The following is a 23,245-nucleotide window of genomic DNA, read 5'->3' as shown; positions in this document are numbered from 1 at the left end:
TATACAGTAAGCCTGCAACTTGTGCGCATTCAGCTTTTCACGCGTGGTAAAATTAAAGAGGGGGAAATGGAAAGGGGGCAGGGCTAGAAGGGATGTAAGAAATCCACATCATCCCTCATATACATGGTCTCTCATCAGGGATGTTGCATTAACAGAGAATCTTTGAGGTTCCTTCCAACTCTCTGGTTCTGAAACCTGAAACGTAAAGTTTTATTAAAGTGTGGAAAAAGTATATTTTACTTTCCTTTAGAATAGGCGCACCTTGTATACTTTCATATGTCACTGACTTGTATGTCTTTCTGAGATAAATGTGAGATTATTAGTGCCTACTGTAATTTAAACCTGATACCATTTATTATGTGATTAACTAAATGGTAGCTTATGTCTATTTATGTTGCTATAAAGCACACACGTTAGCATAGAAATCAAGAGGAACAAGCAGGAGACAAGGAGAGTGAAATAATAATACCAAATCAAAATGAAAGATGACTAGGAATTATGGTACCGACATACTCCATTGCTCTTGTTAATTAAACTCAGAATTTTCACTTGATGGCTTTCTTGTAGATCCAAGCAGGTTTCAAGATAGTTGGAGACTTTCTGATGGTTTTGTAGCTGCAGAAGCTAAAGTTATATTACCTCACCGAGCCAGATCAAGGTATTGTGTTATCAAAAGCATTAGTGCCATTTCTGCCTGCTTCACTTAGATAATATGAAAGAGAACATGAAGCTGATCTCAATTTTCTTTTGCACATTTATCTAGGCCTGACCTCATGGACAACTACTTGGCGCTGGTTCTCTCTGCTTTCATTAGAAATGGACTCTTAGAAGTACGTTCAGACTTTCATTTAAATGACAATTAGTTAACTCTATTGTAGTAGGTTCTGGGCAAAGCAGAACAGTGAGATGGTTACAATAGAGTTTCACTTCTTACTTACTCCAGGGTCTAGTTGAAGTAATCACAAGCAGCGATGACCATGTATCCGTCAGAGCAACAATCTTACTTGGGGAACTTTTGCATATGGTAAGGAAGACTTTGTTTCATGTACTGATGGTTAAATTCTTTACTTTGGGAATCTTCCAAGGATGGAAGAAAACAAAATAATTTTAAAAGGAATATTTTACTTAAGGAAGAAGGTATAGTTACCCAAAGAATTCTCTGGTTCCCTGGAAGTGTGTCCTTGCCCCAGTAAAAGATGCAGTAGGTTATAAAAAGGTCATAGGATCATAGAAATGTAGAGTTGGAAGGTACCCCGAGGGTGATCTAGTCCAACCCCCTGAAATGCAGGAATATCAACTAGATCATACATGACAGATGGCCATCCAACCTTTGCTTAAAAACCTCCAATGAAGGAGAGTCCACTGCTTATCATGGGAGTCTGTTCCACTGTCAACAAGTTCTTACTGTGAGAAAATTATTTCATCTCCTTTCTTTTAACTTGAATCCATTGGTTTGGGTCCTATCCTCCAGAGCAGGAGAAAACAAGCTTGCTCTATCCTCCCATGTGACAGCCCTTTAGATATTTGAAGATGGCTATCATATCTCCTCTGAGTCTCCTCTTTAACAGACTGAACATACCCAACTCCCTCCACTGTTCCTCATAAGGCTTGGTTTTCAGACCCTTGATCATCATGGTTGCCCTCCTCTGCACATGTTTCAGCTTGTCAATATCCTCCTTAAATTGTGTTGCCTAGAACTGGACACGGTACTCCAGCTGTGATCTGACCAAAGCAGAATAGAGTGGTTCTGTGACTTTTCTTGATTGGAACACTATACTTCTGTTGCTGCAGCCTAGAATAACATTATCTTCTTTTGCTGCTGCATCACACCGTTGACCCGTGTGAAGCTTGTAGTCTACTAAAACCCCCAGATCCTTTTCACATGTACCACTGGCAATCCAGGTGTTCCCCATCTTAAATTTGTGCAGCTGGATCTTTCACTTCCTTCCTGCTGCTATGATTCAAAACCCTTCTGCCTTGCTGAGAACTACCAGAAGGACTAGGGACTGTGTAAGCATGGCTCCTGCCCAGTCAAGTTTCCTGTTGACTTGTCTCAGCTATGGAAACTCAGCTAGTTCACTGATGGATCCTCGCTTTCTTCAGTTCATTACCAGCCATCCCTGGATGGCTATTTAATGCTGGCTCAAGAGAGCACAGTCAGCTCTCATATTGGTTTACAAGCTCCATGTTCATCATTCATTATTTCTGTAGGTTGTTAATTTTGTACTTTTAGAATTAAGAGCCCCAGCTATAAAAGTCATTCTCCAGAGAAGCAGCTGAATTAGTCTTTTGCAGCAAAAGCAAAACTCTAAAGATTAATATTTTTTATAGCATAAGCTATAATAAATAGCTTACATTCAACTTCATTAGACACATGAATCCACTGCTTGTTGGCTTCTTTAATGCGGTTTGCTAACTGATAATATCTCAAGGAAGTGGGTTTTCCAAGAGAATTGTTAGAAATCTTGTCTAAGCCTGCAACATATACAAGGAGTTAGCAAATGCTTTTTCTACAGTTGTCAAATTCAGTTGTTTGGAACAAACTTAGTTGGTCTCTAAGGTGCTACTGGACAATTTTTTAAGTTTTTTAATTTATGTCAAATTCAGTATTTACTTAAAAAAAATCTGTATTAGCTTAATTGTATCTGAAGTGGAAAGAGAAAGGAAAAGCGATTTCCTTTTGGCAGAGTTCTGTTTGTATACCATTCAAGTTAAATAGGTTTTCATTGGGTGGGACCTGGGCTGTATCTGTGATGTTTCTTTTCTTTTTCAGGCAAACACCATTCTTCCTCATTGTCATAGCCATCACTTACACTGCTTACCAACTTTAATGAACATGGCAGCTTCTTTTGACATCGCAAAGGAGAAGAGACAGTAAGCATACATTTTAGTAACCTGCTGAAGTTACCCTAAATTGGCATATCCAATTCAGTATAGCTGCACCTATTCTTCCGGTTTTCTAAATGGGTGGCTTTAGTGATTTTATATATTTGAAATTAAAAGCCATATTATCCAAAGAATACAGAGCAGTGGGCATGATAGTAAAAACAGTTATCAATGGGTACCATGTCTGAAAGGCTTTCAAGATAATAAAAAACCCCCAGCAGAAACAGGACGAAGAGCAGGAAGAAACAAAAGCCATGAAAACAAGGACACAAGTTTCTCTTCTTCTTTTGGCTAATAAACTAAGCTATCTACTATGTACATTGTATGTACATAAAGTCCACCTTCCATAAAGTGGGGAAATTAAGAATTTTTCTTCACCCTGTGTTTTCTGTATTATAGATAATTAATCTAACTGACCTAGTTTACATGTAATGCAGAGCCAAGCCATTTAGGTTCCTGGAGTGAAGATTGTAGCCACTGACCTCCTCCCCCAGTTTGCTGCTTCTGTGCTCCCCAGGGCTAAGCCATGGGACTAAGCCATGGTTTGGTGCTCCAGATGAACCACAAGCTATAATCAGGGGTAGTATTAAATTAATTCAAAGTAGGTGCATTGAAAGTAATGGCATGGTCAGTTTAGGTCCATTCATTTCAGTGGGTCTAAGTAAAAGTTAGTTGAGTACAACCCCAGGGTTCGTCCGTGGTTTACTGCTTGTGGTACAGGGGAGACAGTCCACAAGCCCACGTTTGGATGTAATGCTTAGGTTGAGAGGAGCAGTGCAGCCATAATCTACACTTTGGGATCCTGCACATTTGTTCATTTGCATTAAGCCATGGTTTAGCTTTGCATGAGGTGCTCTCTGGCCCAGTGCTTGGTGCCCAGTGTTACACGCACAGACTTCTGTCGCGGAGCAGATTTGAGGGGACATATAGGTTGCTGTAAAGGGGAGGAAGGGGAAGTTTTGTAGCACAAGAGCAAGTCCATTCCTTGTGTATGGGCAGTTTTGGATTCGACCTATGGTCTTCCTTACCAAGTGTGTTGACTTAGGCTTGGAAACAAACAAGCAAACTTGACGTTTGTCAAGTTTCCCAGAATCAACATTTAGCAGATATCTCTACCATTGATTTCTAAATTAGGATTGTACCCAAAATTTCTAGCTGACGAATTTACTCAGGGATTTTGCTTCCTGTAAACCTGAATATTTGTCTTGCCGAAACAGCTCTTGATTAAGACAGATTGTGCTTGTTTAAAATGAAAACAATAAGCATGATTTTCTAGTTTTCTTGTTCTGAAGTTTTCATTTGTTTTCAAGTGTGTTAATATTTCTGTTTGGACTTCACGTGCAAGTCCTCAGAAACGCAGTACAGTTTATAATATGTTCTGTGAAGCAACGTCCTGTACCCGCCAAAATTACAAGCCATTCACAAATTTTATTGGGCACCCTACCATTCATGCAATGAGTGATTATGCCAGCAGCACTGGTTCAGTAAATTCATAAGCCTTTTGGTATCTTTATTTCCTTTTTTAAAAAAGAAGAGAGAGAGAGAGAGAGAGAGGGAGAGAGAGAAATAATTGTGGTTCATAGTGTGAGGGATGTTTTGATATATTCAAGACTACTTACTGTAATCTGGTGTTTTTATCATCTTTACCACTCATTTATATCTTCATAAGTTTTTCCCATTTAAATACATAATGTACTGAGAAAATACCTATTAGGAATCTATTGCAGTGTTCATATAATTGATCTAAATGTTTCCCCAGTTGACCCCATTTTTAAAAACATTTTCTTCATCAATACAATAAAGAACTACTGCCAGTTACATGAAATCACTTTAAACCCTGGCCTAACCAATCTGTACCAAAATATAACTGATATAGAACAATTGTATAAGGAACAATTGAATGAATAGTTATTATGACAAGTATCGGGTAACGTAAAAATACGAGAAAGCTCATTTTATCATATACCTTGGGGTGTGGGAGTGGAATCCCAAATCTGTTTGTAACAGAATGTTCAGAGTGTAATCACTATTTAATCCAGTTAATAATCTGATTTCAACTATTTTTTCCCATTGAAATAAAGGTTGCATCTTGCTCAAATCAGTAGCAAACCTCTTAGTGGTTTTCATGGTTCTAAGTTATCTCTAGTCAGGTTCAAATTCTGGATTTTCCCTCTTCTTAAAGCCTGTGATCACGAACCCCAAAATGGTGTGATTACGCTTTAATGAATGAGTTGTGGTTTGCTCCAGAATGCTTGTGATAAACTTTTACAGTAGCCGTTTAAGTAGTCAAATGGAATGTTTTCCTGTCCTAATTTAAAATTGGGAGCGCTCCTAAAAGGAACAAATTTAGGCTCAGTTTATATCTGCCTAAGATTAGTTTCTGTAAAAGGTCATCTCTGTCCATGGTTGAGGCTTGGTCATGCAACCAGGAGCATACTGGCTCCTAGATGCCTCCCCACCATTCTTCCTGTAGCTGTGACAGGCAGATGCAAAGGGGGGCGGGGCTGTGTTGTTCAGGCCATTGTTAGACTTTGAAGTCATCTTCTAGTGCAAAGATCCCTGGGAAATGCAGTTTGACTATATTTCATATCCTTTCAGATCCTTACTAAGGCAGTAATCTTATATAAAATTTTGACTTGTCAACTTTCCCCCTTGGTAGACGGGCCAGCGCTGCACTAAATTGTCTAAAACGCTTTCATGAAATGAAGAAACGAGGACCGAAACCTTATAGCCTTCATCTAGATCACATTGTTCAGAAAGCCATGTCAACACATCAGCGAAGGGATCAGTATCGTGTGCAGAAAGACATCTTTATTCTAAAGGTAGCTATTTTATTTCAGTGTCTGTGATTTTCCTAATTTTTTTTTGTAAACAGCAAATAATCTTCATTGATTTAAACTGAATTTCCAAAATAAGAGTTGCTAGGAATTACGAGTTTAAATGAAAACCTTTCATGGGGGGATAGGGTGGGGAAACTGTTGCACTAGAAATCTGACATGGCTTCTGAGTGCAGAGAGAGAAAATGTGGGCATACATTTTGGTGGTGGTCTGTCTACAGTTCAATATATTTTAATAATCTGCAAACTTGTATATTACTTTCTAATGTTGATGCAAGTGTTGCAGCAGTTTGAACTTTGATTTCTCTTCTTCCTTCTGCTCTTCAAGGATACCGATGAAGCACTGTTAATTAATCTAAGAGACAGCCAAGTTCTTCATCACAAAGAGAATCTTGAGTGGAATTGGAATCTGATAGGGACCATACTAAAGGTAAGCTGTTAAATGGCTCCCTAATTAACGTCTGAGGATTAAATTGAAATGAAAGGAAGTGGCATACAAGTCTTACAAAACTCTCTTATCTATTTTGCAGTGGCCAAATATCAGCGTAAAGTTCAACAAAGATGAACAGTGGAACAGGTATTCATATTTACGAAAGGGGGGCAGTTCCGTTCTGCCTTGGCAGCTTGCTTTTCCTCCTACAACTGCTTCTGGGGGTTCTTGACACTTGTAAATTGTCCGTACAGTCGTACCTTGGAAGTCGAATGGAATCCGTTCCAGAGGTCCGTTCAACTTCCAAAACGTTCAGAAACCAAAGTGTGGCTTCTGATTGGCTGCGGGAAGCTCCTGCAGCCAATTGGAAACTGCAGAACCCGTGTCGGATGTTTGGGTTCCAAAAGAAAGTTCGAAAACCGGAACACTCACTTCCGAGTTTCGATTGTCCAGGAGCCAATTTGTTCTGGAGCCAAGGCGTTTGAGATGCAAGGTACGACTGTACTTGAAGACTAGGACCCTCAGTCTCCTAACTCTTAGTCCAACACTCTAACCACTACATCACACTGGCTTCTATTTGCTGTGTGTGCTTTTCCAAAGGTGAAATCTTTCATTATTTGCTTTATGTTTTTTACCATCACTTGCTAAGAAATGTGACACATTTCCTGAAAAGGTGCTTGCATTTCTGTCTTTTCCCCAGTTACAGTTTTGAATAACCTGGCCTTTTGCGTGTTACGAATTAGAAAAGGCAATTCACTGAATTGAATTAACTCTCTTGGGGAAAAAGGACAGGGATGCCGATCTCGAGTTTCCCCTGCCTAATTGAGTAAGATGGATGGTTACAAAGAATATGACCTTTCTCCTGATGGCACCCTATTTATTGACTGCCTCAGCAAGAGTTGCTTCCCTGACACCAGTTTTTTTCTTTTAAGCACCAGGTCAAGACCCTTCTTGTTTTCATAGGTTTTAAAAAATTGTACTGGGTACATCTCTCTGGTGCATTACATCTTTGGACCAAGTTTCCCAGTTACTAGTTTTATATTGGTTTTAGCTTCTGTCCATGAGCTGATTTTAGATTTGGCTGCTGGAATTTTTATAATTGTTTTTAAAGTTTTTTTGTGTAAAGTTTTGAATTGTAGCTATATATTTTTAATGTTTCCATATATTGCACATAGAACTTAGTTAAATGGTAGCGTGCAAATAGAATGAATGAGCAAATAAATTAATAAATGCATATTGCTTGGGTTTTTTTTTGTATTAGGAAACTAATCTGCTCTTCCATCAGTAAGCCAGTACAATCACAAGCAATACATAAGCTAGCAGGCAGGGAGCAGGCAGGCTAGTATGGGAAGAGAATGTATTAACTTCACTATGACCCTATAATAGCATTTGCATTTAAGTACAGGTGCTAACATTTGAAAACATAAAGCCTCTTCGCCATCTCGTAGATAAAACAGTGTGGTATACACATTTGCCTGAAGCTTGCAACAAACTTTTCAGCACCTCATATGTCTGTTTAATGTTAGATTTATACGGCGACTGATGTATTTTTACAAGCCCAGCAGCAAATTGTATGCCAACCTGGATCTGGATTACGCAAAGGCCAAACAGCTCACAGTTGTAGGTTGCCAGTTAACTGAGTATCTCCTTGAATCTGAAGAGGTAAGATTCATTTTGTTTAGCTCTAAGTAACTACTAGCAGCTTCTTGTATTGTTGGCATTACCTTTTGGCGAGTTATTACCTTTATTGCATATTCTAAAAAAATTAGAAGATTCATTAGACCAGGTTTACCATGTCTAAAGGAAGTGCAATTGGAACATTTAATTCAGGCTGGGAAATATGAGTATTTGCTGGTCAAAATCTTAGAAAAAGAATGGAGTTTATAAAAATGTATGGCTTATCCCATTGATATATAAAGTTGCGGGGGTGGGAATGTAACACATTAGTAAGAGCCCTAAACTGTAGCAATTCATTAATAAAATAAAAATGGCTTGATATCCCTGGAGTCCTTCATAGTCTTTACCCTGTTCCTTAACCTTGCACCGCAGGACATCACTAGGTAAGCCGTATTCAATGGGTGTCTAGTTACCCTCATCCTGATTGGCCAGTGAATCACTAACTTTAACCGACTCAGTTAACAGAGCAGTAGATCTCTCAGTTTTATGGGAGGAGAGATCTAGCTGGTTACCAAGTCACTTCTCAGCCAGCTCCCAGGCGCTGCCTATCCTCGCTGCCTAAACTCTAGAGCAGACATGTCCAACTGGTTGATTGCCGGTTCCCCCCAAAAAGCTCAACAACTTTGGTCAACCCAATCGGTAGATCACTGCCAGTTTTTTTATAGTGGGAGTAGATCTCAGTCTCTTGGGTGTTGGACATGCCTGCTCTAGAGAATGAACAGATGCCTTTGGTTCAGAACACACCAGATAATTAAGTTTATTATTCAGAACACACAAGTGTATCCAACAGTGTCGTTCAGCTGATGGTCAGGCTTAACATTAGCAGAGTGGCAGGGGAAGCAATTTCCAACAATTCCTTTTCCACCTGCAGATCCCTGTGCCCCCTAAATCTGCTCTGAAGGGTCTCCCGGTTCTCTGGAGCAGATTTATGAGTGGTGCAAGTGTCTACAGGTTGGAGAGGTAATCGCCAAAAATTGCATCCCTCTTCATTTCACTGAAGGAAGCCTTATTAGCTGAACAACACCTCTGGAAACAAAGCATAGAGGATAAAATTGCAGCCCATTAAAGAAACAAAGAAAAATGGTGGTTATAGATCCTGAGACTTTTCCCTAGCTGGAATATTAAGACACCTGATTCATCCCTTATGCACTGTAGGAGATCTATTACAAGAGGCAGTAGTGGATTCAGGAATCAATGTCAAAGTCTCCTCTACGTTCCTTTGTCTGCAAACCAAAGCATCATGGACTCTAGGAAGCATAAATAGTTAATTGTAGATGAAGATCACTTAATGAAAAATCTAGCTTTCATATATGTGGAGTTTTGCCTATGAAATTTACACACTGGCCTGATAGGCTTCAGGATACTGGGAGGGGATGATACAGAGGTCAAATCAACATGCCCTTTTGCCCCTCAGGAAGGAAGACAGGAAGGAAAGAAGGAAGGAAGGCAGGTGCAACAAAAGGTAGATACAGACTTAAAATTATCTCAACTTTCTGTAGCCTAATGCCTTGCATTCCTAATTCTCTGTGACACATAAGGGGTAACAACTTAAAGGTGTTCGTCTTAGTCTATTTTCTTCTTTTGTTTTTGTTTGACAAAATTCAGAAGCTGGTGGAAGAGGGAAAGGACCAGAAGGTGTTATGTTCACTTTTGTAAAAACCTGTTCTTGAGCTGCTTCACTCGTCACCTGCCACTGTTAAGCGCTCACAAAACCTGGGACTGCCTGAGGCTTATTTACTCTTGTGACAGCCATAATCCCCACAGGAGTTGACTTTTCAGCTTGTGACAAGATCATCTGAGGGCAGTATCACAGCAGATTCTCCCCACATTTCAAAGTTTACACATTTTGCAGCATTTTCACAATGAAGGGTTTTCTTCTGGTTTTAATTTATTGGGTGCTTTTCAGTTTGATGGTTGCTTTCTTTCTCTTGTGCCCAAAGAAATGTAAATGGGTGTCTTTTTTTCAATGAGGCAGGGAAATGCTGCCAAAGGAACTGAAGTTTTTTCCTTTCTCTTTGAAGCAGGATGGACATGGTTACCTCGAAGAGTTAGTGAAAGATATTGTACACTGGCTCAATTCTTCTTCTGGACTGAAACCAGAACGCAGCCTCCAGAACAATGGGTTACTTAACACTCTTAGTCAGCACTACTTCTTGTTTTTTGGTACGCTTTCCTGTCAACCCCACGGAGTGAAAATGCTTGAAAAGTGTAACGTGTTTCAGTGGTAAGCATTATCTTCAGTTATAAGAATCTTTTGAACTACTCAGATCCTGGAAGTTTTAATATGAATTCTTTCATTGTTCTTTAAATTTCTGTATAACTAGACATGGTTAATTGACCCTAATTTTACATTTTTTGAAAAAAAGAAAAGAAAAAGATAAATAGATTCCCAAAGGAACTAGGTTGCATATACTGTTAAAAGTTGAATGAGCTCATCCACACCATCTATATTTCATCTACATTATTAAGAATAGTACTAGATTCAAAAGTGTGCAATTAGATTTTATGAAAGTGACAGTACATTTTAAAAAGATAATATGCAAAACATTTCCCCAAGTCTATAAAGTTTTTAACTAATCTATAGACCAAGCATGCTATCATTTTTCAGGAAAAGAAAGCTTTCAGTGCTGAAAGCTGGAGAAAAAACTCCAGTTTCCATTCAATAGAAATAAATTTATATCCTATTGGACTACATGGTCTAAACCACTGAGCCTCTTGGGCTTGCCGATCAGAAGGTCGGCGGTTCGAATCCCCGTGACGAGGTGAGCTCCCATTCCTTGGTCCCAGCTCCTGTCAACCACGCCCCAAAAGTGCAAGTAGATAAATAGGTACCACTCCAGCGGGAAGGTAAACGGTGTTTCCGTGCGCTGCTCTGGTTTCGATGCTAAGTTGCGCCAGAAGCGGCTTAGTCATGCTGGCCACATGACCCAGAAAAACTGTCTGCAGACAAACGCTGGCTTCCTCGGCCTGTAAAGCGAGATGAGCACCACAACCCCAGAGTTGTCTGCGACTGGACTTAACTGTCAGGGGTCCTTTATTTTTACCTTTTTTAGCAGGAGGGAGAAATATTCCTGGCCTGAAGAACTTAGTTTAAAATTTGATAGTGGAGAAAGGCAACCAAGGAAGGAAAAATGGAGGCACTTTTAAAGTTAGTCCAATTCCCATACAGATTTACAATTAAATGTTTCTGTCTTTTTCCAGTCTTCTTAATCTTTGCTCCTTGAAGAACCAGGATCACTTACTCAAACTGACTGTTTCTAGTTTGGACTACAGCAGAGATGGATTAGCAAGAGTCATTCTTTCCAAAATCCTAACGGCATCTACAGATGTAAGTGACAGCTCCTTTAAATGCCTACATTCTGAAGATTATATTTAAATGGATGTTTTCACAGGGTGGTGTTACGGATAGAACGTTGGCCTAGGGAGACCTAGGTGTAAATAGGTTTTTGATCTCTGCCCTGAGCTTGTGACTTTGGATCAGTCACTTTTTCTCAGCCTCAGTATAATCTCAAGGCAGTATATCATTTGCATTTAATGGCTTGTTAAATGAATGGCTCTAGGTGTTTTGCATCAATACGTGTGAGCTAAAAGTAGGGAGAGGTATAAGTGCAGCCACACCACCTTGACCTTCTTGTGTTAAGTGGTAGGGTCTGAACATGCTTAAAAGCCTCCTTCAGAATTTTCCGCTCACTATGAGAAGATTTTAAGTGGAACCTGCACTCTCATTGATGTTGGTGTGCTTGTGTGTGTACCCCTGACCACTTCCCACACTGTGTATGTTCAAGCTGAGTGCTTGGAGAGAGCATGGATCTGGCTTTCCGTGTGCAAAATCTACTTTTCTCTACTGTGTTTCCCTTGCCGTTGATCGATTTGCTTGTTTACTTGCTTCGTAGAGCTGTAGGCTATATGCCACAAAACACTTACGAGTACTGCTGAGAGCCAACGTAGAGTTCTTCAGCAACTGGGGAATCGAGTTACTGGTCACCCAGCTCCATGACAAGAACAAAGCCATTTCTTCTGAAGCACTTGATATCCTCGATGAGGCATGTGAAGACAAGGTGAGAATCCTGCCATCCATTCTTGAAGTTACTGTGAGTGAATACTGTTGTGTATCAGTTTATTGAGAAGCACGTCATACTTCTCATGCAATGGTCTTAGGCCTGGGCGATATATCATCCAGGACCTGTCTGTGATGTCGGCTTCATTCAGCGGTATACCACTGGTGAAACTGCCACTGCTCCTGAGTCCCTCTGCTAGCGACTTCCTCCTGTGGGTATTGCTTGTTTTAACTGCTCAGCTGAAGAGTGTGCGGTTGCTGCTCCCCTCCGAGCAGTTAAAGGGTCCCTCAGCCCAGCACTGGCTCCCACCCAAGCGGGGCAAGCACCAGGGATGGGGAGGCCTCCCCATTATTGTATATATTGAAATGTCCTGCTAATTCCTTATTGATGGGAGTGCCAGTGTAACCAAACTGATTTCCTGAGACATAACTGCCCTCCCACTCCCTGGCTCTCTCTTTTAGGCAAATCTTCATGCTCTTATTCAGATGAAACCAGCGTTGTCTCATCTTGGAGACAAGGGCTTGCTTCTGCTCTTAAGGTAAACACTAAATATGTTACTTCATATGAGAACAAACCAAATTAACTTGCATTTTCCTAATCGGTGAACATGTTTATAAATGGTATATGATGGTACTTTTTCAGGTTCCTGTCAATCCCAAAAGGGTTTTCCTATCTAAATGAACGAGGCTATGTGACAAAACAAATGGAGAAATGGCAGAAGGTACTTTTAAACAAATCCAAATCTCTCTGTGAAATTCATAACTTGTTATGCTGAGACTTTGCTTGGCTAAAGCCAGCCCTTTAGACTTCCCTAGAATGAATGTGCTAGCCCCATCCAGTCATGGTCCAGTTGTGTTTCTTCATTCAGAAGGTGAGATAGAGCCACTTGCATTGCTCTCAGGTCTGTGGACCTGATGGGTTTTTAAGGGTTCCTGAATTTAGGCATAGTGCTCAGCTTCATTGCATCTGACAGTCCTGCTTTTGTTGGGCCCATTATGTATAAACTATGTATAAACTTTATGTATAAAGTTAGGCTTACAGGCCTGATCCAGAACCAATTTTCCCACTGGAATTAGATTCTCTTTGGATAACTTTTGTTCAAACTGTACTTTATACAGCTCTGTATCTAGGAGGAAACAGCTCCCAGGGAGTTTAAGTTAAGAAGTTGCAGGAAGGAGGATTCCAGGTGTATATTTGAAGATAAGCACTCGGGATGCTTTAGAGGAAAAGGACACGGGGCAGATTTACAGAGAAAATGCAGCAGGGAGGAAAGGCTGAGCTTTGCCCAGAATAAAAATGCCCACACCAGTTTGCTCTCACCCAGAGCTGCCTTTGCTTAGAAAATGTGGCTGCTGGAAATGATTCAACATAACATGCAGTTTCACCTTTTTTGAAAAAGGCTATTTGGGCCAAAATTTGAAGAGGAGAATAAATCCTTTGGCAACATAGGAAATGACACTTGAATGTATTCACTTACTAAATGGGGTAGAGATCTGCTCCATCATGGAAGAGAACTGTACAGAAGTGCTGTGGAGAGGAAATTGACAAGTTAGAAACAATTTCCTCATTTATATCAGACAGGTTACTCTGTAAAAATGAGAGACAGAGAATGTTCTAGGGATAATAGGGTTTTAGCCATTTCCCAGTCTTGCCAACCATTATTCTAGAACAAAAGGCTCTGCATCGTGAATTAATTAATTTATTGCAAAGTGTTTAGACAGCTAAACATCAGAATATCCAAGAACATGAAACATCATGAAACAACAAAACATAAAAGCATAGTAAAACTTCAAACATATTCAAAATGCTATTAATGGACAAATTAACGATAATGCCAAACTAGTAAAGATCAGGTGAAGAAAAATGGTTTTTTGTATATACCAAAAGCCCACAGTTGAAGGAGGAAGGGAATTCCAGAGAACTGGTGCCACAACACTAAAGGCCCTGTTCTATGTAGCCAAGCCACCAGGCATGTAAATAAATATTTTCATTCCAAAATAGCTTTCGCCATTTAATCAAACGTTTGACTTCAAAAACCTGCCGTGGTTCCCTTGGAATTATGAAAATAAGGAGGTTTTTCTCATTTGGATCACAGTGTCGCATAGTACAGTATTATGAATGCAAAAATCTGCTGGAGATTTCTCTCTCTCTCATGAGCTCTGTATCCCATCATCTTAGGAGTACAACTTAAAGTATGTCGATTTGATAGAAGAGCAACTCAATGAAGCACTTACCACATACCGCAAACCTGTTGATGGCGATAACTATGTTCGCCGGAGCAACCAAAGGTAAGCTAAGTTGCAAACGATCTTGATTGGTTTGCTAAAGCAATTGCTACATATGAGATGACTGTGTGACTGCTTTTTGAAATAGCCATAAGGAATAAAAATTGAAATACTTTATTGTCACTTGTACAACTTGTATACAGTGAGATTACACGAGCACCCCCCACTCAGCTCTCTTAGTCTTAATTCCCCTTGTTTACTGATGCACACCCACCAAACCCGAAAGTCAGTTGCCCTGTTGTTATCTTTTCATTCAGCAGCCTAACAGCCCACGGATAGAAGCTGTTCTTTACCCTGTTGGTGCGACTAATCATGCTTCTATATCTTCTGCCCGAGGGCAGGAGATCAAGAAAGTGCCGGCCAGGGTGTGAATCATCCCTGAGAATTTTCCTCACTCTCCTGAGGCAACTTTCATCCAGCGGATTCACGGGACAGCCCATAATATCTTGTGCTGTATTCACCACCCTCTGTAGGCACTTCCTATCGGTTGATGTCAAACCAGCGTACCACACCGTGATACAGTATGAAAGGACACTTTCAATTGTTTACTATGCAAACAGACCATTTTTCTTTCTGGCAGATTACAGCGGCCACATGTCTATCTGCCGGTTCACCTCTATGGACAACTGGTACACCACAAAACAGGCTGCCATTTGTTGGAAGCTCAGGTGAGGAAATTTAATATACCTGATTCAAAATCAAGGTAACATTAAATACATTGCAGCCTTCTTGGAATTGGTCCCCGCCTCCAATTTGTTTGGATGTTACTGGTTCAGGGTTGTGTGGCATATACAACCTCATTGGGAAATTTGGCTTGGTTTTTTTCTCTTCCTATTTAGACTGCAGAAGAGGAATTCCCAGGTCATGCATGCATCCTTGTTCTATAAAATAAGCTTGCTTTGGCTAGGGATTAAATTTTCTCACTTAGCTGGAGCACATAGAAGACTCTTTTTCACTGATGGGAATAGCGAGTGAGAGATGTATAGACTTCGCTTGCAGAACAGAAAGCAAGGGTTGTAGCCAAGGTAGCACTGAGTAAAATGTCCTGCTAGCACAAGGATTTTCACTTGTGCCGCAGGAGTCCCCCTCCCTGCATACCCCTGGAATTTATGCTAGGGGTTCCCCCAAGGTCATGGCTTCAAGGTCATTGGGCAAAAGATTTCTGCATTGCAGGCAGTTGGACTAGATGAACCTCATGGTCCCTTCCAACTCTACAATTCTGTGATCTATGAACCTTCTAAAGCAGATTGGGGGAGGGCAAGGGGCGGAGGTTTGCTGGGCAAGTGGACTTAGATGCTGCCCCAAGTACTTTTTTGGTAATCCCACGGGAATTGACCCAAAGAATCATGAAAGGGGCCCTTCTACAGTGGAACTGCTTTGGTCTGCCCGAGGATCCTATTGCCTTTTAGTCTTTCTGCATTTCTAGGCTATGAATATTGACTTCTGGGGTAGGATGTCAAACACTGGTAGGTGGTGGTATCTTCCTCTACCAACTGTCACCTAGCTGCAGCCATTCCATAAGGCTGCAGCAGAGAGAAAGAGAGAGAGAAGGGAGGCAGGGCCACAATATCAGCTGTGCTGAGAGATCAGAAACTTTTGGCACCTACTTTCCATGAACTGTTTCCAGCTGGAAGGGAATGCGCTTTACAGCACACAACTTGTGCATGGATTTGCTTTTTTTTCTTCCTTCATTCTCAGATGCTATATCTTAGGACTAGCTGATTGGGTCTGAAATGTGCAAGATACTGCTGTTCTTAACTTTATGTGATCCAATTATGTGATCTTCTCAATTTTGAATTGAAAGAAGAAAAGAATACTGGCTTATTTTTATAGAAATTGAATTACCATATTTTTCGCTCTATAAGACGCACCAGACCACAAGACGCACCTAGTTTTTGGAGGAGGAAAGCAAGAAAAAAAATATTCTGAATCTCAGAAGCCAGAACAGCAAGAGGGATTGCTGCGCAGTGAAAGTAGCTTCTGTGATAGCTGCCCAGCCTGCATTCGCTCCATAAGACGCACACACATTTCCCCTTACTTTTTAGAAGGGAAAAAGTGAGTCTTATAGAGCAAAAAACACAGTACATGTTTGTGTTTTTAAATATTTCTTCTTGAAATTTTAAAAAAAGCCTTATTTAATGACCAGAGCTGTTATCGTTGTTCTGTATATCTGCCTTTAGTTTTACCATTGGTACTCTTGTTTAAATGGTTGGTGGTTTTTGAAACATTAGTTTTCAATTTTTTTATATTAAAAAAAATAACTAAACCTATTTGTATTTTGCTCTTAGCATTTATGTAAGTTTGAAAAGCAATTCAGCAGATTTGAAGAATGTTAAGCTTCACATTGAAGCTACTTTGTGATTGATCTTTTTATTCTTTAGAGTATTGTTCCTGACCTGAGTTACACTGTTCGTTCCCCCATGCTGGATAAATGGGAAGGGATTAAGCAGCTGAAGGCAGCTCTCTGGGCTCTGGTTAGTAAAAAAATTAAAAAATCCACCATGGTGTTTTCTGCATTTCTGCAACCAAAATAACAGTAATGGCTCCCCCACAGATCTGTTTTTGATTTTTGGATGTTGCAAATTACAGTGGTACCTCAGGTTACAGATGCTTCAGGTTACAGACGCTTCAGGTTACAGACTTCGCTAAACCAGAAATAGTACCTAGGGTTAAGAACTTTGCTTCAGGATGAGAACAGAAATCGTGCGGCGGCAGTGGGAGGCCCCATTAGCTAAAGTGGTACCTCAGGTTAAGAACAGTTTCAGGTTAAGAACAGACCTCAAGAACGAATTAAGTTCTTAACCCGAGGTACCACTGTAAATGGCCACAGATACAGCAAATAATTACTAAGCACTTAATACACGTTATTTCCCTGAATAATATAGATTTGTCTTGACTACTAAAAGTAGGGCATTCATGATTTGATAATTATCAAATTATAATCAATTTTCGGTGTTTGAAGCCACGAGTCTTTTTCCTTTTAATCCAAAAGAGATCTCAAAATGTAGAAGGTGAGGTACATGAGGGCACTGCATCTAAAGACAGACTCTGCTATGTGGAAGGGAGCAAATGAACCCAACCCTATATTTCTAGCCAAATTAACAATCATATTTGTGTGTGTGTGTGTGTGTGTGTGTGTGTGTGAGAGAGAGAGAGAGAGAGAGAGAGAGAGAGAAGAATATAAAAGATTTAAAGTCATTTCTGTGAAGTTGGGAAAGTAGGTAGACTGTAACAAGTTGCTATTAAATATTTTTAAAGAAAAGGCTTGAATTGGGGTGAAAGTGACTCGGCTGTAGGTATAAAGAAATTTATAGCTTATACTGTATACAAAATATCTTAAATTTGTTCATCAAGTTCTAACCAATACTCCTTTGTTATATGACATGGTATCAGCCAATAGCAAATTTGATCACAAATTTACATTACAGGGTAATATTGGATCTTCAAACTGGGGTCTGAATTTGCTTCAAGAAGAAAATGTCATCCCTGATATATTAGCACTTGCCCAGCATTGTGAAGTCCTATCTATTAGAGGGTAGGTATAACATGGTTTGAAATTGACTTTTAAAGGGTTTATAGGATTTTTATTTTGCCCTGGAGTCTTTAAAATGATTCTATGCCATCTGCTGCTTCATTCTTTAGAAACGGTATATAATTTTAAGATGAAGAAAGGCACAACACCCTTTTTATTTTAAAAAAAAATCAGGTGACTTACTATTAAAATAGCAAGTTGCTGCTTACTATTATGTTAATAGATTTTCTGTGTGACATTAGTTTTGCAGCCTTATTTATGGGTGTGGGTGTGGGTGTTTTGCAGTCATGATTTGTGGAGCATACAAAGAAGATGGGGACAAAACTGGATGTCTCCTACTGTATTCAGTGATAATAATTTTAAGTAATAGAGGCATGTAGTGAATGGAATAACCCTCATATCTGTTACATGCCTAGTTCTACTCTGTATCCCCTTAGAGAATAAGGCTGCACCCTTATCTAGGAATAAGCCTCCTTGAACTAAGTGAGACTTAATTCTGAGTAGCCATGTACAAGATTACACCTCAGAGTTGTAGGCCAGCTTGCACAAATGATTTGTATTTTTTATTTCACATGTATATTGACAGCAGAAGTAACATTTCCTGAGGGGAGGGGAAAGAAGCTGGAGAATTGTTTTGGTGGCCTGAATGTGAAATACATATTTGTTTGAACTGGATTTCTGTTTTATAAACATAGGACGTGTGTCTATGTGCTTGGCCTGATCGCCAAAACAAAACAAGGTTGTGACATTCTGAAGCATCACAACTGGGATGCAGTGAGACACAGTCGTAGGCAGCCTTGGCCAGTCGTCCCCGATGACATGGAGCAACTCTGCAACGAACTCTCCTCTATTCCCAGCACGCTTAGTTTGAACTCTGAATCTACCAGTTCAAGGCATAACAGTGAAAGTGAATCTGCGCCGTCAAGTAAGTATGCATAGCAGTGCCAGCACAGCTAGTAAATTCCCTTTGGGGAAAAAGCAGATCATGGGTCGGGCCAGTGAAATCTATAGAAGGCACCTCAGGGGTCATCTAGTCCAACCACCTGCAGTGAAGGAATCTCAACTAAAGCATCCATGATAGATGGCCATCCAACCTCTGCTTAAAAAAGCTCCAAGGAAGGAGAGTCCTCAACCTTATGAGAGAGTCTGTTCCACTCTTGAATAGCTCTTGCTGTTAGAAAGTTCTTCCTGATGTTCAGTTGGAATCTCCTTTTGCCTATCCATTTTGAGAAGGCATTAACTTTCTAATCTGAAGGTATTCTGTATAGCCATACCTCGGGTTACAGCCACTCCAGATTGCGTTTTTTCGGGTTGCGGACCGCTGAAACCCGGAAGTACCAGAACGGGTTACTTCCGGGTTTCGGCAGTCGCACATGCGCAGAAGCGCTAAATCGCGCTTTGCGCATGTGCAGAAGCACCGAATCCCAACCCACACGTGTGCAGACGTGGGTTGCGAACATGCATCCCACACGGATCACGTTCGCAACCCGAGCGTCCACTGTATGCTTAATGGATAAAGACGAGGTTTATAGAACGTGGCTGGGTATCCTTTGATAAATTCAGAAATGGTTGGGCTATAGGGACGCGGGTGGCGCTGTGGGTAAAAGCCTCAGCGCCTAGGACTTGCTGATCGAAAGGTCGGCGGTTCGAATCCCCGCGGTGGGGTGCGCTCCCGTCGCTCGGTCCCAGCGCTTGCCAACCTAGCAGTTCAAAAGCACCCCCGGGTGCAAGTAGATAAATAGGGACCGCTTACTAGCGGGAAGGTAAACGGCGTTCCGTGTGCTGCTCACCAGATGCAGCTTGTCACGCTGGCCACGTGACCCGGAAGTGTCTGCGGACAGTGCTGGCTCCCGGCCTATAGAGTGAGATGAGCGCACAACCCTAGAGTCTGGCAAGACTGGCCCGTACGGGCAGGGGTACCTTTACCTTTACCTTTATAGGGTGTCCAGAATGTCACTTTGCTGATCAGAGGCACTTTGATTCAGCTGAAAGCTTTCATCAGTGAAATTTCCACTTACTCCCCTCCCTACTATACTGTACAGTCCCCCAACCCTTTGGGGCAGATTGCAGCTGCTGGGGGAAGGAGAATTGGCAAAAACCTCACCCTCTATGTCCTGCTGGCAGAAACCTCTGCTGGGTCTAAGTGCCTTCCGTCAACAGAGAGACATCACTGGGTAAAGCCCCCTTGGAGATTCTATAAAATCTTTTTTTAGTTTCAGCTTCCAATCATTTTAGATCATGCTTTTATCTGGTGTAAATGAAAAAATAAAACACTGATTTCCTTTGCATAGAATTAGATCCATTTCTTCTCTAGGGTGATAGTATAAAAGTGAAGATAAAGACTGGACATGAGAAAATTCTTCCTTGAAAGTTAGAAACTCTGATTTAAGATGGAAATGGGAAACGTCAAAATATCTATTAGGATGGTTTGAGTATCACATTATATTTAAAGAGCAGGCTCGGGATATAGTGGAGCTAATCAGAAAAGTCAGGTGTGGAGAGTAAATACTATCACCAACTAGATAATGTGAAGTAATGTCTTGATATAAGAGAGGCACATTCATTTTAGAATTGATTTTAGCCTGCGGCTGTTGCTGGACTGCAACCCCCATCATTTTGCCGATGTTGACTAGGACAGGTGGGAGTTGATGTGAACAAACACTGACCCCTCAACTACAGTATGAATTACATTTCCAAAGCATAGTTTGGCTCCTGAAGACCCCTAAATTCATGTTAAAAGGAGAAACTAAGAGCACTAACATGAAAATTTTGATTGCTCAAGAAGTGATTAAGTGTTGAGTACCATTGTTTTATTTCTTTTTTTAAAAAGGCCAGGTTCTGTTGATCTTACATATAAAGTTTAGTGGCACATAAAAGGATACTAAGCACATTCCCCCTACCTAAAATAGCCTTCAGCCATTACAATTCAGAAATGTACATGCAGTTGGCTTTCATAGACTTTTCAGAGCTAGTTTTAGTTACCAAATATTCATAGACCAAAAATATTTTAACAATGCAAGCTTTTATTTAAATTTCAGGCATGTTTATTTTGGAAGATGACAGGGTTGGCAGCACCTCTACCAGCACGTTTTTCCTAGATATATCTGAAGATGCAGAACAGAATTTCTACGACCGATCGGGACCCTTGAAAGATAAGGATCGCAATCCCTTCCCCTTCTTCACTTCAAGCAGGCTTGTGAAGAACCGCATTTTAAATTCTCTAACCTTACCTAATAAAAAACATAGGAGTAGCAGTGATCCTAAAGGTGGCAAACTATCTTCTTCGGAGAGCAAGATGGGTTTGAGGCGAAATCGTACAGTAACTGAGCCTTCCAGCAGCATGGATTTTGCACGAGGCGAGGACTTCACCCCTATGTTCCGGGTGCCTAAAATCCACACTCTGAAACTAGAGACGTCATTTGTCGGGAGCAGACACAGTGAAGATGCAGATAGCACTCCAAGTATAGGCGAAAATGACCTCAAGCTTCCCAAAGGCCTCGGCCACGAAAACCACCGGGAAAATGCCAGCCGGGAAAGACTGATAGGAGAGGTTTCTACGCAGACTCACTTCAAAAGCCGCAGCTTGAGTTTCAATACGGATACCACCACGAGTGGCATAAGTTCAATGAGTTCGAGCCCTTCGCGGGAGACTGTGGGAGTGGACACTACAAACGTAGACACGGACAGTGGGAGTTTAAGTACTGTGGTGAGTACCAAGACAGTTAAAACACTCCAGTGCTCAACCCCACAGCCTAACCACCTCCCCCTCTCAAAATCAAATTCTGTCTCCCTGGTACCGCCAGGGTCCTCGCACACCCTTCCTCGGAGAGCACAGTCACTTAAAGCTCCTTCGCTCGCTACAATAAAAAGCCTGGCTGACTATAACTTCAGCTACACCAGTTCGCGAGATGCCTTTGGGTATGCAACACTCAAACGCTTGCAGCAGCAAAGGATGCACCCCTCTTTGTCCCATTCAGAAGCCCTGGCATCTCCAGCAAAGGATGTGCTCTTCACAGACACAATTACTATGAAGTCTGGTAGTCTAGACTCTCGACTGACACCAAACAGGTAAGCACTTCTTCTTTCCTCAAGTTTTCTTCATGGCGTAGCTAAGTAATGTTCTCACGATTCCAGCTGTTCAACAGGAAAAGAATTACCGTATTTTTCGCTCCATAAGGCGCACCGGACCACAAGGCACACCTAGTTTTTAGAGGGGGAAATCAAGAAAAAAAATATCCGCTTCTCCCACAGCTTTTCGGGGCTGCTGGGGGAAGCCCGGGTCCCGCCCCCAGCCCCAAAGAGCAAAGAAGTCAAGACAGCGAGCAGGATCCATCCCGCTCGCTGTCTGGGCTTCTGCCATAGACAGCTAAAGAAGCCAAGACAGCGAGTGGGATGGATCCTGCTGCCTGTCTTGGCTTCTTTAGCCGCGCGCAGCCTCTCCGGCCGGGAGAGGCTACGCACTGCTATGGCAATTCCCCCACATCCCGCAAAAGCCCACAGGAGCTGCGCACCCTTTAAGGAGCGCACGGCTCCTGCGGGCTTTTCTACGAGGAGGGAGAAGGGACTGACTGGGCCGCATCAGTCCCTTCTCCCTCCTGGGGAAAACTCTGCAAGAGCCGCACGGATCTTGTGTGTGGCTCTTGGGGGCTTTTCCTGCCTGTCTTCCCCCTGCCTTCGCTCCGTAAGACACACACACATTTCCCCTTACTTTTTAGGAGGGAAAAAGTGCGTCTTATGGAGCGAAAAATACGGTAGCCAGGAATTTTGGGTGTGACCGAAACAAGTTTAAATGTACGCAGAGGAGAGCTGCATTCACAGCCGATGCTTCCTTTGATATGTTTTCCATAGCTTCCGCCACCTAAGAGGCAAACGGCCGTTCAGTTTCAACTTCAGAGAAAGCTCCAGCAGCATGAGAATTCCTTTTTTCAATCAGTCATGGCCTTCCACTTCAGGCAAGGGCCTATACCAGTGAATTCCTAGGGCATTCCTAGCACTCCGATCAACTAGGCTTTAGGGAAAATAGCAAACTCAGGGCCTCCTTCCAATTCAGGGAGGGCTGTTGGATCCTATCGTAAAAACTCCCAGTGCGGCGCTCGAACCCCCAACCCTAACATTAAGAGTCTCATGCTCTACCAACTGATTCACAGTCTCAATTCAGGAAGGGCTGCTGAAACCTATCATACAATCTCAGTTGCATTGAAAAACCAACCCTCCTGCTCAAAGCAATTCACTCTAAAATAATAATTTTAATAATCAGGTGGGGTTTTTATTGGTTCAGAGCAATGGAAAGATTAACTGAACTGTTTTCAAAGTTAGTTTCTGAATGAGAATGGAATACGAAAGTAGAAAATACAGATGATGCTAGTCTGGAACAGAACACAAATTTACCTCTTAGAAATAGTTTCTGCTGGGAAAGCCATCCATAACAGTATATGTGTTGCTCTCACAGTATGTCTTTCAATTATTAATAAACAGATAATATATAAGAAGGTAAACTGTATATTCACCCAAACTAGCCGTACTTTAAAAATGCTGTCTGT

At 41.3% G+C, this 23,245-nt stretch overlaps 1 protein-coding gene across 3 annotated transcripts in view; it reads left to right on the top strand.

The window, feature by feature from the left end:
• The window catches only part of RICTOR (RPTOR independent companion of MTOR complex 2), a 60,152-nt gene that overhangs the window by 25,638 nt on the left and 11,269 nt on the right, over positions 1 to 23,245 (top strand). The window contains exons 13-32 of one of the 3 annotated variants that reach the window (XM_053407646.1): positions 568 to 658; positions 764 to 830; positions 944 to 1,024; positions 2,774 to 2,874; positions 5,546 to 5,708; positions 6,052 to 6,153; positions 6,254 to 6,300; positions 7,680 to 7,815; positions 9,245 to 9,292; positions 9,855 to 10,054; positions 11,032 to 11,158; positions 11,724 to 11,888; positions 12,350 to 12,426; positions 12,531 to 12,609; positions 14,067 to 14,176; positions 14,754 to 14,841; positions 16,555 to 16,647; positions 17,602 to 17,708; positions 18,401 to 18,630; positions 20,744 to 21,773. In XM_053407646.1, coding sequence (XP_053263621.1) covers positions 568 to 658; positions 764 to 830; positions 944 to 1,024; positions 2,774 to 2,874; positions 5,546 to 5,708; positions 6,052 to 6,153; positions 6,254 to 6,300; positions 7,680 to 7,815; positions 9,245 to 9,292; positions 9,855 to 10,054; positions 11,032 to 11,158; positions 11,724 to 11,888; positions 12,350 to 12,426; positions 12,531 to 12,609; positions 14,067 to 14,176; positions 14,754 to 14,841; positions 16,555 to 16,647; positions 17,602 to 17,708; positions 18,401 to 18,630; positions 20,744 to 21,773 — 3,142 coding nt within the window. Of the gene's footprint in view, positions 1 to 567; positions 659 to 763; positions 831 to 943; positions 1,025 to 2,773; positions 2,875 to 5,545; positions 5,709 to 6,051; positions 6,154 to 6,253; positions 6,301 to 7,679; positions 7,816 to 9,244; positions 9,293 to 9,851; positions 10,055 to 11,031; positions 11,159 to 11,723; positions 11,889 to 12,349; positions 12,427 to 12,530; positions 12,610 to 14,066; positions 14,177 to 14,753; positions 14,842 to 16,554; positions 16,648 to 17,601; positions 17,709 to 18,400; positions 18,631 to 20,743; positions 21,774 to 23,245 lie in introns of all 3 variants that reach the window. The other 2 variants (XM_053407645.1, XM_053407648.1) reach the window with 2 other exon arrangements.

Source organism: Podarcis raffonei, chromosome 11, assembly GCF_027172205.1.
Source record: "Podarcis raffonei isolate rPodRaf1 chromosome 11, rPodRaf1.pri, whole genome shotgun sequence".
In the NCBI taxonomy this organism is placed as follows: domain Eukaryota; kingdom Metazoa; phylum Chordata; class Lepidosauria; order Squamata; family Lacertidae; genus Podarcis; species Podarcis raffonei.
The sequence above is the reverse complement of the archived record's forward strand: the minus strand, read 5'-3'. Positions and strand labels throughout refer to the sequence as shown.